The sequence below is a fragment of the Entelurus aequoreus genome, linkage group LG08, assembly GCF_033978785.1.
Source record: "Entelurus aequoreus isolate RoL-2023_Sb linkage group LG08, RoL_Eaeq_v1.1, whole genome shotgun sequence".
NCBI lineage: Eukaryota > Metazoa > Chordata > Actinopteri > Syngnathiformes > Syngnathidae > Entelurus > Entelurus aequoreus.
Genome location: NC_084738.1, coordinates 6,940,177 through 6,956,294, shown reverse-complemented (window position 1 = coordinate 6,956,294; position 16,118 = coordinate 6,940,177). Strand labels below are relative to the sequence as shown.

Below are 16,118 nucleotides of genomic sequence, written 5' to 3'. Positions count from 1 at the left end.
CCCTTGGGGGGGTGCGTGATGTGTTGGGAAAAAAGGGGGGCGTGGAGAGGCAAAAACATAAAAGCATCTTTAGTGTTAGTTAAGCACTATATTGATAATTAAAGATAAAAAAAAAACAACAACATTAGTTTCAGGGCAGTGGCGTGAAAGAAAGTATGTCCCTTGGGGGGCGTGAGAAAGGAACTGAGAACCATTGCATTAAAGCGACACCAATAATTAAAAACATAATTTTATTCCAACATCAACGTGAGTTTAAATAAAACACAAATACATACAAAATAATTTCTGTACATTTGTCCCAAAACTACAAAAATTGACAAAGGAATGCATAATAATGACTTTTTACAATGCAACTAAATGAGATAAATTATGATTGTTTGTAAAAAATAATAATAATGAAAAAACAATTAAACTTCAGTTCCTTCCCTGCCATATATGAGGTTGTTGACAGTGAAATGGTTGGAAAGGTTGTAATAGTTCATCCTGCCGTCACAGTTCAGCGGAGAGATCACCGAGGGCGCGTACGAGCCCAGTCCGCTCATGGCCTCCCGGCCCTGGGACAACTCCCCGAGGTGAGCCGAGTCCCGCTCCGGAGCCCGCGAGAGATCGGCTCCACTCACCGCGCTGGCCGCCAGCAGCGAGTTGACGCTGGACATGAAGCCGTTGAAACACGGGCTGTGCTCGGCCGAGTTGGGCGGTGACGACCTGGGCTCCGTGGAGGCCGGGGAGCTGCGGAGGCTGGGCGGGGAGGAGCTGAGCAGGCTGGCCGTGTCCGAGAGCTTGTGCTGGGCGTCTGACTCCGGCTTGTCCGCGCCCGTGATGTCCGCTCGCCGCTTTCGCTTCCGGCGAAAGTTGCCATTGTCGAACATCTTTTCGCAGTTGGGGTCCAACGTCCAGTAGTTCCCTTTTCCTGTGTGTTAAAATCATTTTTTTATGGGTTTAATTCATTTTTCAGGTGAAATTGAGTCACATTCAAAACCCCGTTAGAAATTTCGTACATTTTATAAACCTCTGGATTGTGAAAAAAATAAACATTTTATTTACACTTTTTTTCTGTTTAGTTTAAACATATCGACATTGCAGACTCACCGGGGTCATCCTCGTCCCGGGCCACCTTCTTGAAGCAGTCGTTGAGGGACAAATTGTGCCGGATGGAGTTCTGCCAGCCGGCTTTGCTCTTCTTGTAAAAGGGGAAGTTTTCGGCCACATACTGGTAGATCTGACTCAGGGTCAGCTTCTTGTCCTGAGCGCTCTGGATGGCCATGGCGATGAGAGCGGAGTACGAGTACGGAGGTCGGACCATCTTGAAGAGCTCCTGCTGGCTGGAGATGGACAACCAGCCCAGGTCGGCGCCGCCGAGACCTCCGGGGGCGGCCAGGAGCTGCCTCTGGCCGGACTGCAGGTAGGTGGAGCCGCCGCTCCCCGCTGGGAGGTACGGCGAGGAGGAGGAGTTGATGCCGGTGCCGTTGAGCCACAGGTAGGGGTTGGTGGGCGGGCTGCTGTAGTCGCTCAGCCCGTAGCTGGAGGGGTGGTTGGCGGCTCTCTGGGGATGGTGGTGCAGGTTCTGGTGCTGGTACACCCCGTAGTTGTCGCAGTACACGGCGGCCATGTCCAGCAGCTCCTGGGCGCTGTGGGGGCCACTCTGCTGGGTCGGGGGTCCAAAGGTGTTCATAATCCAAACCAAAAAAAGAACCGAACCTCGTCTGTGCGCGTCTTTGCCTGCGGACTGAACTCCCTCTCGGGGTGGGAGGAGTATTTATGGACAAGGGCCAGGTGGAGCCCACTGAGGAGGACAACTTTTTTTTTAGGGTGGCCCCCCTGGGGCCCCTTGGACGAGACTATCTGCCTTTCAATGAGCACCCATAGATACCATCTTTGCTGCAAGGAGCCTCACTTCTATTGTTTACTCAAATACACTTAAATATAAACAATGCATTAAGATGACAACAATATTCAGAGAAAATATGAAAATTAATACTTTGTGGTTTGTTTTTTTTAACCATTTTTGCTTATTCCTTATTTTTATTAAAGTTATAGTGCATTTGTTGTTGTTTCTGTGTGCTTATTTAGTTTTATTTATTTGTTTTATTTAATTTATTTATTTGACCATTTCATTTATTGGTGTTTTTAGCTGTGTTTTGAATGTTCTGTACTTATTGTGATTTTTGTATTTTGTTATTATTATCTTTTACCTTACTGTTTTGAATCTGTACACAATGTTTGGGCAGCAGTGGCTGTTTTAAAACGTGCTATATAAATAAATGAACCTTGACCTAAACCTTCAATGTGACTTCATTGCAGCCCTGTCTATTATTACGATTACCTTATGTTTCTATTTAAAGAAAAAGATTCCCTACTAAATAGAGAGTTATAAAGTGCACAAATAAATGTTAAATATACTACTTAATACACCTATAGGACACACTAATGCACAATTTAGTTGATTTTAACTAATAAAACTAACAAGCTTCACTTTTACTGTAGTCAACACTTCAGTAAATGTATTGTTTTTATACAATATTTATTATCTAAAAGTTAGTTTTTCTGTTTGAAAGGCATGTTACATGTTCAAATTGTGTTGTTTTGGGACGCTAAGCACCGATTAAATCTAATTAAAATAATTTTAAAAGGGGCGACTTTGTTTCATAATGCACATTTTTCAAGGAACAGAATCATGAAACTCATATTTTGAAAAAGGGAGTTATTTGTTGATTTAAGATTAAGATTAAACAAATCAAATATATATATATATATATATATATATATATATATATATATATATATATATATATATATATATATATACTTTGACATATTTAAGAATGTAATACATTTATAAAACAATAAACACAAGTTTTGAGCTAAATGAGTTTAAAAAATATAGTAAACAGTTGTCATTTTATTGTTATTGTTATTTTAAATATCACATGAACAAATAAATAATAAAATCAGAAATATATATTTTTCACAAATATTTCATAAATAAATAAATACAAAATAAAACAGTAAAAACACTTTTTGATCTAGAAAAATTTTGAAAAACAACAATAACTTAATTGTCGTTAAAAGAAATTTTAAAAAAAGTTCCAAAATGTTTAATGTCAAAAAGTCACTAATGGGGAAAAAATAAAGCTGATAAAACTAATGAGCTGCACTTTTACTGTAGTCAACACTTTACTTGTTCTAAAAAGTGAGATATTTAACAAATAAATCCAAATAGAATTAGATATATATTTTTGACATGTCTAAGAATTTTTTGAATTTATAAAAAAATAAATAAAACAATAAACACACTTTTTGATCTAAATGAGTTTAGAAAAATCCAAATACATAAATAGTCAACGCTTTTAGTCATTTTAAAGGGGAGTTATTTAAAATTTCACATGAACAAATAAATCATTATAAAAACAGATACATAGTTCTAAAATATTTAGGAATTTAATAAATAGATAAAAAATAAAACAGTAAACACACTTTTTGCTCTAAAGGGTTAGAAAAAAAAATCACTTGTCAATCAATTGTCATTAAAAAAAATGTAAAGGGGAGAGGATAAGGTGCACTTTTACTATATATAGTCAACACTTGTAATCATTTATCATTTCATAAATATTTAAACATTTTACAAGAACAAATAAATCCAAATAAAATTAGATGTATATTTTTGACTTATCTAAGAATTTATTAAATGTATACAAATAAAAATAAAACAATAAACGCACTGTCTGATCTTAAAACGAGTTTAGAAAAATACAAATAGAAAAATATTCAACGCTTGTAGTCATTTTAAAAGGGAGTTATTTAAAATTTACATGAACAAATAAATCATTACAAAAACAGAATGATAGTTGTAATTATTTAGGAATGTAATAAATACTTAAAAAATAAAACAGTAAACACACGTTTTGCTCTAAAGGGTTAGAAAAAAATCACTTGTCAATCAATTGTCATTAAAAAAAAATGTAAAGGGGAGAGGATAAGGTGCACTTTTACTATATATAGTCAACACTTGTAATCATTTATCATTTCATAAATATTTAAACATTTTACAAGAACAAATAAATCCAAATAAAATTAGATGTATATTTTTGACTTATCTAAGAATTTATTAAATGTATACAAATAAAAATAAAACAATAAACGCACTGTCTGATCTTAAAATGAGTTTAGAAAAATACAAATAGAAAAATATTCAACGCTTGTAGTCATTTTAAAAGGGAGTTATTTAAAATTTACATGAACAAATAAATCATTACAAAAACAGAATGATAGTTGTAAAATATTTAGGAATTTAATAAATACTTAAAAAATAAAACAGTAAACACACGTTTTGCTCTAAAGGGTTAGAAAAAAAATCACTTGTCAATCAATTGTCATTAAAAAAAATAAAAGTAAAGGGGAGAGGATAAGGTGCACTTTTACTATATATAGTCAACACTTGTAATCATTTATCATTTCATTTCATTTCAGCTCAGTTACAGCTCTTGTTATTACCAAATCTGTGTTATATGTGTTTTATGTTGCACGACTGCACCAAGAAAAATTCCTAGTTTGTGAACCCGTTCTCAAACAATGGCAATAAAACTAAAACTTTTCTGATTCTGACTATTCTGATAAACATTTAAACATTTTACATGAACAAATAAATCAACAATATATAATCATTGGTGTTAACACAAAGCTGGCATGCAGACTGTTTTTGTTTTTAAAATAAAAATGTGTAAATATGGTATTGTTTTTGATTGAGAAGTATATTGCAATGGCTCCCGCAAACTTTTGATTTGTCAGTCCTCAATGGAAAATGTTTGGACACATTTAAGCTGCTGTTTTGTATGCATTTGAAACACAATCTACAGCAGGGGTCAGCAACCTTTTTGAAAGCAAGAGCTACTTCTTGGGTAGTGATTAATGCAAAGGGCTACCATTTTGATACACACTTAAATAAATTGCCAGAAATAGCCAATTTGCTCAATTTACCTTTAACTCTATGTTATTATTAATAATTAATGATATTTACACTTAATTGAACGGTCTAAAAGAGGAGAAAACACAAAAAAAATGACAATTAAATTTTGAAACATAGTTTATCTTTAAAATTCTAAATTCAACCGAAAAAAAGAAGACAAAAACTTAAAAAAATAATTTATGGAACATCATTAGTAATTTTTCCTGATTAAGATTAATTTTATAATTTTGATGACATGTTTTAAATAGGTTAAAACCCAATCTACACTTTGTTAGAATATATAACAAAGACAAATCATTATTTCTTCCAGATTTTCCAGAACAACATTTTTAAAATAAATTCAAAAGACTTTGAAATAAGATTTAAATTTGATTCTACAGATTTTCTAGATTTGCCAGAATAATTTTTTTGAATTTTAATCATAATAAGTTTGAAGAAATATTTCACAAATATTCTTCGTCGAAAAAACAGAAGCTAAAATTACGAATTAAATTACAATTTATTTATTATTCTTTACAATAAAAAAAATACATTTACTTGAACATTGATTTAAATTGTCAGGAAAGAAGAGGAAGGAATTTAAAAGGTAAAAAGGTATATGTGTTTAAAAATCCTAAAATCATTTTTAAGGTTGTATTTTTTCTCTAAATTTGTCTTTCTGAAAGTTATAAGAAGCAAAGTAAAACAAATTATGAATTTATTTAAACAAGTGAAGACCAAGTCTTTAAAATATTTTCTTGGATTTTCACATTCTATTTGAGTTTTGTCTCTCTTAGAATTAAAAATGTCAGGCAAAGCGAGACCAGCTTGCTAGTAAATAAATACAATTTAAAAAATAAAGGCAGCTCACTGGTAAGTGCTGCTATTTGAGCTATTTTTAGAACAGGCCGGCGGGCTACTCATCTGGTCCTTACGGGCTACCTGGTGCCCGCGGGCACCACGTTGGTGACCCCTGATCTACAGCATATGAGTAAAACCTATTGGTAACTTGGCACAATAAACATATATTATAGCCATATTATGTACTTTTTGTGGGTGATTACCTCACCTTTTCAAAGGTAATTATGGGACAAATGAGTCAAACATGTCAGGTAAATATTATGTCCTGACAAGTAAGGACAAAGTTAAAGCTGACATTGATCACTGCTTTTCTTCAAATGTTGATTACAGCCCAATTAATTACAATAATGAGTTGTATTCAGAGCAAGTTTCACTGAGACACAACAACAACGACCCGATACTTTCGACCATGTGCACACTGAAGTATTACCTTAAGGTGGTGGGACTTTAAGAGGGTACAAAAGCAGACACTTTGTGGGTACCATCCTTTTGTAGCCTACAAAACCTTTTTATTGATCATAATGTTGTGTAAGAAGGTGAGCAATGTAACCTGACAGCTATATAAGTTGACAGATGTCAAACAGGTCACAACAAGGCAGAGGTAATCCTCCATTGTTGTCCTGTCATCCTTCCTTGCTGCTTGTCTTCCCCCCTGAGAGGATCAAGTGAATCCCAAAACTCCACAGGTGAGAATCTAACCTCCCTGTGGCCTCCCAGCACACCAGTCCTCTCATAAAACGACCCCTCTGATTTTTACAAACACTTGTGTGTGTGTGTGTGTGTGTGTGTGTGTGTGCGTGTGTTCCTCAGGTGTTAATTTGTGCTGACATCTAATTAGCAGACAAGCACGTTTACACTTTGTGTCATTTCAGCTATTTTGGCAACAAAAACTACCATTCTTGCATTAATATACATTTAGTTTATAAACAGAACCACTTATTAGTTTAATTATCAAAGCCTGTATTTGATGAATTTTGGCATTTATTATTCTCTATTTTATGAATTAATTTAATTTTGGCCAATTTATATACCAGTATTTTTTTATTTACAGTATTTAACTATATAAAAATAAAAATAAAGTAATTGATAGTAAATATTTTCTAATTATTAATACATTATAAAAATACATTTAATTATCTAACATTAAATATTTATAAATAAATAAATATAAACAATAAATATATATATATATATATATATATATATATATATATATATATATATATATATATATATATATATATATATATATATATATATATATATATATATATATATATATATATATATATATATATATATATAAAAATAAATATAGACAATAAATAAGTGTAATAGTCATTAATAGTAAATCTTTTTAGGGAATTTTAAATCCTTACATAATGAAGGGTCTATATATTAAAAAGCCTGTATTTGATCAATTATGGCATTTATTATTCTGTATTTTATGAATTAATTTAATTTTGGCCAATTTATATACCAGTATTTTTTTATTTACAGTATTTAACTATATAAAAATAAAAATAAAGTAATTGATAGTAAATATTTTCTAATTATTAATACATTATAAAAAATACATTTAATTATCTAACATTAAATATTTATAAATAAATAAATATAAACTATATAAACTATATATATATATATATATATATATATATATATATATATATATATATATATATATATATATATATATATATATATATATATATATATATATAAATATAGACAATAAAAAAGTGTAATAGTCATTAGTAGTAAATCTTTTTAGGGAATTTTAAATCCTTACATAATGAAAGGTCTATATATTAAAAAGCCTGTATTTGATAAATTATGGCATTTATTATTCTGTATTTTATGAATTAATTTAATTTTGGCCAATTTATATACTATTAATTTTTTATTTAGCGTGTTTAACTTTAAAACTTATTTTAAACTTTTATTTAAAAAAATAATATAATCATTGATAATAAATATTTTGTAATTATTAATACACTATAAAATACATTTTATTATTTAACATTAAATATTTAGACAATAAAAAAGTGTAATAATCATTCATTGTACATTTTTTTAGGCAATTTTAAATCCTTACAGAATGGTGTGTCTATATATTAAAATAGTTTTCTTTACACTCATTTTAATTGGTGAAGAAGAGATCAACTATATTTAGTTAAGTAAAAAAAACAACTTAAAAAATGGTTGCCAAATATATATTTAAATATTTGTGAAAAAGTCACATAAATGGCAAAAAAAACTGCCATTCATGCATTAATATACATTTAGTTTAAACATTATAAAATAAATGTTATTATTTAATATTAAATATTCAGACAATAAAAAAGTGTAATAATAATTAATAGTAAATATTTTTTAGGCAATTTTAAATCCTTACAGAATGATGCCTATATATTAAAAACATTTTTCTTTACACTTTTTTCAATTGGAGAAGAAGAGATCAACTATATTTAGTTAATTAAAAAAAAAAGCTTGCCAAATATATTTTTTAATATTTGTGTAAAAGTCACATAAATGGCAACAAAAACTGCCATTCCTGCATTATTATACATTTAGTTTATAAACAGAAACCCCTATTGGTTTAAAATGTTAAAGCCTGTATTTGATCAATTATGGCATTTATTATTCTCTATTTTATGAATGAATTTCATTTTGGCCAATTCATACGCTAGTAATTTTTTATTTTTTATTTAGCGTGTTTAACTTTAAAAAATGTTTTTAACTTTTATTTAAAAAAATAATATAATCATTGATAATACATGTTTTGTAATTATTAATACATTATACATTTAATTATTTAACATTAAATATTTAGACAATAAAAAAGTGTAATAATCATTAATAGTAAATATTTTTTAGGCAATTTTAAATCCTTACAGAATGTGTCTATATATTAAAAACATTTTTCTTTACACTTTTTTTTTAATTGGTGAAGAAGATATCAACTATTTAGTTAAGTAAAAAAAAAACACTTTAAAAAATGCTTGCCAAATATATTTTTTAAATATTTGTGTAAAAGTCACATAAGTGGCAAAAATTGTGTAAAAATCACACATGTCAACAAAAACGGATATGTTGAAATGTTTTAAGCAGTATACAATCTTTAAACAAATAAATAATTACTAGCGTGTAAATAAATACTGTACCTGAAAAAAGCAGAACCTCCAGCGGTGTCATCGCCTCTCTATCTGCATCAAAAAGATGTTTTTATTTGTGTAAGATTACAACACGTGACTTCAAAGTGTAGTACACACTTACTTCAAACTGCATTTAGAATGAGCCACATAAGTGTAGACACCATGCATTGCCACGATGATCCACAAGAGGGCACTGTTGCTTTAAACATACAGCCCCTTTGGCGATGACCAAATAAGGAAGAGAGACAGGAATTGAATTTTACCTACTTGCTGCCACACTTGTGCAGCAGCGCCCTCTGGTGGCATATCTCATACGACACACCAGGGAACATTTTCTCATTAGTTTTATTTCCAATTGAGGGACCAAGTAAACCCCACCCACCCTTATCTCCATCTTGTGGTTTCCTAGCAACAAGACATTTTTTTTAATAAAACTTGATTTTCTTCCTTACTGATTTTTTTTCTCTCTCACGTTTTTCCTTCTTGTGTACTTTATTTCTTTGGCGAGCCCCTGCTGTCCTTTGGCTCCGCCTGCTGGTTGAAAAGTGTAACTACAGTCACGCTGCTGTTTTGATTTGGCAAAAACTACCACAAAGCTTTTGAAGAAGAGAGCCCCAAAAGGGACAAGCGGTAGGAAAATGGATGGATGGATGGATGGATGGAGTACTAATGAAGTAAATAAGTAATCACTTTTGTTGTTGCTTCATACACTTTCCCACATTTCCTTCATTGGTCAGTAAATGATGCACTATCAATCTTTACCGCAAACATAAGAAACAAATACTCACCCTTAAATGTGATGTGCCTGGGAGGCAAGTCTCTTCACAATCCGGCCATATTGGACTGAGCAGCCAGGACCCCGAGAGTGGTCATGGCTGTGATGGTGAGTATTATTCGCCACACATTTTTTCCACAAAGTTAACTTTGAACGACAACAAAAAGTGTACTCGCTCTCCTCTTTGGAGGGTCTGGGAGGCGAGTGTCTTCACATTTGAACTTTTAATAATACAGGCATGTCTCGTCTGACATTTTTCGGCCTCAGATCAGAGCCAATATAGAGTCCTGATGCAATTCTTTGACATAATAGAAATGAACGTGTTTTTTTTTAGCAAGTAAACACAAAAGCTTATTTAACTAGATGAGGCAATTCCTGAAGGAATTGCGTGTGAACGCTCCAATGCTGAAGTTGAACTGACATTTTTTTTTTTAGAATTGTTGAAGTAGAGCACGCAATTTCCAAATAGGCGGAACAGTTTGAAGTTGGAACCGTTTGAATCATTTGAAAAATGTGGGAGTTGTGGAACTTTGAAGAATGTCCCATTTATTTCAATGGGAATTTCTCCCAAAATTTGGGAATTTCGGGAAAGGCGGGATTTTTTTTTGAAAATGGTAAACAAAACTTGAATGGTCTGAATGAGTTGGGGTTGGAATTTTTCAAATCGGTCGAGAAATGTTGAAGTAGTAACATGTTGAATTGAGAAATGGTATTACGGAATTCCTGGAATTTTGGTAAAACTGGGAATTTTTCCAGTTCATAAAACAAGTTGTTTTTTTTGTCCTATTTAACAGGAATGTTTTGACGGTGGAACGGTTGAAGTGGTATGAAAAATGTGGAAGGAGTAGTCGCCAGAAAAAAGGGTGGAAACCGGGCTTTGGAAGACCAGGATTTCTGGAAAATCCTGGAATTTCTTTGAACTTGGAAAAATACTTATTTGATTTTCCAAGATGGTGGAATATGTTGAAGGTGGAATGGTTTGAATAGGTTGAAAAATGTGGAAATGGTGGAAGAAGAAAAATGGCCAATTCATTCTGAATGGGAAAAATGTCCCGGAAAACCTGGAATTCTGGGAAATCTGGGAATTTTTGAAGATTGTCAAGGGAAAGCCAGCGATTCCCGAACAGGCTAAACAGTTTGAAGTTGGAACAGTTTGAATCAAATGAAAAATGTGGGAGTTGTGGAACTTTGAAGAATGTCCCATTGATTTCAATGGGAATTTCCCTCAAAATTTGGGAATTTTGTGAAAGGCGGGATTTTTTTTCAAAAGGGTAAAAAAAAAAAAAAAAACTTGAACGGTCAGAATTTGTTGAAATGGTTGGTGTTGGAATTTTTCAAATCGGTCGAGAAATGTTGAAGTAGTAACATGTTGAATTGAGAAATGGTATTACAGAATTCCTGGAATTTTGGGAAAACCGGGAATTTTTTCCAAAAAACAACTTTGTTTTTTGTCCTAATTAAGAGGAATGATTTGACGGTGGAACGGTTGAAGTTGGTTGAAAAATGTGGGAGGAGTAGTCGCCAGATAAAAGGGTGGAAATAGGGAATTTCTTTGAACTTGGAAAAGTAGTAGTTTAAACTTCCAAGATGGTGGAATGTGTTGAAGGTGGAATGGTATGAATAGGTTGAAAAATGTGGAATTGATGAAAGTTTGAAAAATGGCCAATTCATTTTGAATGGGAAAAATGTCCCGGAAAACCTGGAATTCTGGGAAATCTGGGAATTTTTGGAATTTGACAAGGGAAAAGCCCGCGATTCCCAAATAGGCTGAACAGTTTGAAGTTGGAACCGTTTGAATCAGGTGAAAAATGTGGGAGTTGTGGAACTTTGACAAATGTCCCATTGATTTCAAAGGGAATTTCCCAAAAATTTGGGGAAAGCGGATTTTTTTTTGAAAATGGTAAAAAAAAACTTGAATGGTGTTGGAATTTTCCAAATCGGTCGAGAAATGTTGAAGTAGTAACATGTTGAATTGGGAAAAGGTATTACAGTATTCCTGGAATTTCTGGAAAACCGGGAATTTTTCCAGTTCATAAAACAACTTGTTTTTTTTGTCCTAATTAACAGGAATGTTTTGACGGTGGAACGGTTGAAAAATGTGGAAGGAGTAGTCGCCCGAAAAAAAGGGTGGAAATAGGGCTTTGGAATACCAGGAATTCTGGAAAATCCTGGAATTTTTTGGAACATGAAAAAAGAGTAGCTTGATTTTCCAGGATGGTGGAATATGTTGAAGGTGCAATGGTTTAAATCGGTTAAAAACTGTGGAAGTTTGAAAAGTAGCCAATTCATTTTGAATGGGAAAAATGTCCCGGAAAACCTGGAATTCTGGGAAATCTGGGAATTTTTGAAGATTGTCAAGGGAAAGCCAGCGATTCCCGAACAGGCTAAACAGTTTGAAGTTGGAACAGTTTGAATCAAATGAAAAATGTGGGAGTTGTGGAAATTTGAAGAATGTCCCATTGATTTTAATGGGAATTTCCCTCAAAATTTGGGAATTTTGGGAAAGGCGGGAATTTTTTTGAAAATGGTAAAAAAAACAAAAAACTTGAACGCTCAGAGTGAGTTGAAATGGTTGGTGTTGGAATTTTTCAAATCGGCCGAGAAATGTTGAAGTAGTAACATGTTGAATTGACAAATGGTATTACAGAATTCCTGGAATTTTGGGAAAACCGTGGATTTTTTCCAAAGAACAACTCTTTTTTTGGTCCTAATTAAGAGGAATGATTTGACGGTGGAACGGTTGAAGTTGGTTGAAAAATGTGGGAGGAGTAGTCGCCAGATAAAAGGGTGGAAATAGGGAATTTCTTTGAACTTGGAAAAGTAGTAGTTTAAACTTCCAAGATGGTGGAATGTGTTGAAGGTGGAATGGTATGAATAGGTTAAAAAAATGTGGAAATGGTGGAAGTTTGAAAAATGGCCAATTCATTTTGAATGGGAAAAATGTCCCGGAAAACCTGGAATTCTGGGAAATATGGGAATTTTTGGAATTTGACAAGGGAAAGCCAGCGATTCCCGAACAGGCTGAACAGTTTGAAGTTGGAACAGTTTGAATCAGGTGAAAAATGTGGGAATTGTGGAACATTGACAAATGACGAAGTTCCCAAAAATTTGGGAAAAGCGGAATTTTTTTTGAAAATGGTAAAAAAAACTTGAATGGTCAGAATGAGTTGAAATGGTTGGTGTTACAATTTTCCAAATCGGTTGAGAAATGTTGTAGTACCAACATGAATTGAGAAATGGTATTACAGAAATCCTGGAATTTCTGGAAAACCGGGAATTTTTTTTGGTCCTAATTTTTGTCCTAATGAACAAGAATGTTTTGACGGTGGAACGGTTGAAGTGGGTTGAAAAATGTGGAAGGAGTAGTCGCCAGATAAAAGGGTGCAAACCGGGCTTTGGAAAAGCATTTTGTCATAACATTTTTAGCATTCAATCAGACATTATTGTGAGGTTTTGTATTTGTGTTCCTATAAAGTCAGATATACTGGCCCCCAGACACATTTTTTTCTCCTCAGGGGCCACATTGGCTTTTGAAATTAGACAGACAGGCCGGGCGAGCACACGATGAACATCACATCTGTTGGAACTAAGACTAGCTTTCTTTAACATGGGCTAAGTTAATCATAATACTTCTATTTTCAACAATATATCATCAAAGAAACATGCAAATAGTATTAAAGGGTTAATTAACACTTACATTCTCGGCGTAGCTCGGTTGGTAGAGTGGCCCGTGCCAGCAACTTGAAGGTTCCAGGTTCGATCCCCGCTTCAGCCATCCTAGTCACTGCCGTTGTGTCCTTGGGCAAGACACTTCACCCACCTGCTCCCAGTGCCACCCACACTGGTTTAATTGTAACTTAGATATTGGGTTTCACTATGTAAAAGCGCTTTGAGCCACTAGAGCAGGGGTCACCAACGCGGTGCCCGCGGGCACCAGGTAGCCCGTAAGGACCAGATGAGTAGCCCACTGGCCTGTTCTAAAAATAGCTCAAATAGCAGCACTTACCAGTGAGCTGCCTCTATTTTTTAAATGTTATTTATTTACTAGCAAGCTGGTCTCGCTTTGCCCGACATTTTTAATTCTAAGAGAGACAAAACTCAAATAGAATTTGAAAATCCAAGAAAATATTTTAAAGACTTGGTCTTCACTTGTTTAAATAAATTCATAAATTTTTTTACTTTGCTTCTTATAACTTTCAGAAAGACAATTTTAGAGAAAAAATACAACCTTAAAAATTATTTTAGGATTTTTAAACACATATACCTTTTTACCTTTTAAATTCCTTCCTTTTCTTTCCTGACAATTTAAATCAATGTTCAAGTACATTTTTTTATTTTTTATTGTATAGAATAATAAATACATTTTAATTTAATTCTTCATTTTAGCTTCTGTTTTTTAGACGAAGAATATTTGTGAAATATTTCTTCAAACTTATTATGATTAAAATAAAAAAAAAATGATTCTGGCAAATGTAGAAAATCTGTAGAATCAAATTTAAATCTTATTTCAAAGTCTTTTGAATTTATTTTAAAATGTTTGTTTTGGAAAATCTAGAAGAAATAATGATTTGTCTTTGTTAGAAATATAGCTTGGTCCAATTTGTTATATATTCTAACAAAGTGCAGATTGGATTTTAACCTATTTAAAACATGTCATCAAAATTCTAAAATTAATCTTAATCAGGAAAAATTACTAATGATGTTCCATAAATTCTTTTTTTAAGTTTTTCTCTTCCTTTTTTTCGGTTGAATTTTGAATTTTAAAGAGTCGAAATTGAAGATAAACTATGTTTCAAAATTAAAAATTGTCATTATTTCCATGTTTTCTCCTCTTTTAAACCGTTCAATTAAGTGTAAATATCATTAATGATTAATAATAACATAGAGTTAAAGGTAAATTGAGCAAATTGGCTATTTCTGGCCATTTATTGAAGTGTGTATCAAACTGGTAGCCCTTCGCATTAATCACTACCCAAGAAGTAGCTCTTGCTTTCAAAAAGGTTGGTGACCCCTGCACTAGAGAAAAGCGCTATATAAATATAATTCACTTCTTTAGTGATGTTTTAATGTGTTTCATGCAAACCGGATTTTGGAGACCCTTGCTGCAGCACACTGAAGGTATTGCAACATGCAGCTGTTAAAAATACATAAAATAGTGCAAAAAAACCCCTCTGATGAACATGACATGAACTCACCTTTCGGCAGCCGTTTAAAGCGTCCGTGCAGCGTTTTACCGACTCGAAACAACGCGTCGCGTCTCGGAGCGTAAACAATCAGATGTGATTGATTGACAGGTGTCAGTGATTTGCTAGAAGGCAAAGCAAACATTCGAAAGGACAAACGTGCACGTTTGGCAGTGGAGGGAGGAGGAAACACACACCTTATTATAGAAATGACAGAGGAGCCGCGGGTAGAATGTGTAACTTGTAAATACATTTGGCCTGCGGAGGGACGCCTGCTGGACCCCCCCCCCCTTCACGCACACACTTCCTGCAGACACCCTCTCAATTAAGCGGCGCCACAAGCGGAGAGAAAGCACAAGTGACTCCCAGCTAACGGTGACATTTTACCATCATTTCTTTGCACTTTATCCCTTTTCTTTTACAATGGAGGCATTTGATTGGGTAATTAGCACTCACATGGAAGGGTGCAATTAGCCACAACTGTTTAGTGACTAATTGGACACTTATCTTGACCCTCACCCACAATAATACAAACTAATTAGGTCTAGAGAGAAGAATATAAATAACACATTTTATTCATCACACTTATTTTATTTATAGTTTGGACAAGTTTAAAAAATAGAGATTTAATAAATAGTGGAAGTGTAGTTTGCCAATATTAAATACAAATACCTCAAATGAGCTATTAATAAAATGTGAAATGATTTAATAAATAATTCAATTTTAAATAATACAACCTTAAATTATGAATACATTATTGCAATAATTTAATTGATTTAAAAACAAATATTTTCAACGAGGACAACATTAAATAACACATTAAATAAATTAAACACATCATCAAAAATAGTCACTGTAATGGGAAATAGTTTAGAAAATTGTCCATTCGTGAACTCAAATCTAAATAATATCAATTTAAAATATTAAATTTTATTGAAATTATTTAATCCAACTATTGTTTTAATAGCATACATTCCATAATGTATTTATACATGTCATGACATTTTTTGTTTCGGCTCACCGACAACAATCACCATTAAATAAGTCAGAATTAAAAAAAATAAACATTTTCTATAAATTATTGCAATTTCAAAATATAGCCATGAATTATTATTAGAGATGTCCGATAATATCGGTCTGCCGATATTATCGGCCGATAAATGCGTTAAAATGTAATATCGGAAATTATCGGTATCGTT

At 32.7% G+C, this 16,118-nt stretch overlaps 1 protein-coding gene across 2 annotated transcripts; it reads right to left on the bottom strand.

Annotated features, from left to right (window-relative positions):
• Positions 1–279: 279 nt before the first annotated feature.
• LOC133654949 (forkhead box protein I1c-like) lies at positions 280–9,032 on the bottom strand. 2 transcript variants are annotated; one of them, XM_062054825.1, is made up of 3 exons: positions 8,971–9,032; positions 1,090–1,642; positions 280–910 (listed from the first exon to the last, which is right to left on the bottom strand). In XM_062054825.1, exons 2-3 carry the CDS (start codon positions 1,607–1,609, stop codon positions 408–410), a joined length of 1,023 nt encoding a protein of 340 aa, XP_061910809.1. In that variant the 5' UTR covers positions 1,610–1,642; positions 8,971–9,032; the 3' UTR covers positions 280–407. The 2 variants fall into 2 exon arrangements, with proteins under 2 accessions (XP_061910809.1, XP_061910808.1); XM_062054824.1 differs by lacking the exon at positions 8,971–9,032 and having other exon boundaries at positions 1,090–1,714.
• Between the last annotated feature and the right edge of the window lie 7,086 nt (positions 9,033–16,118).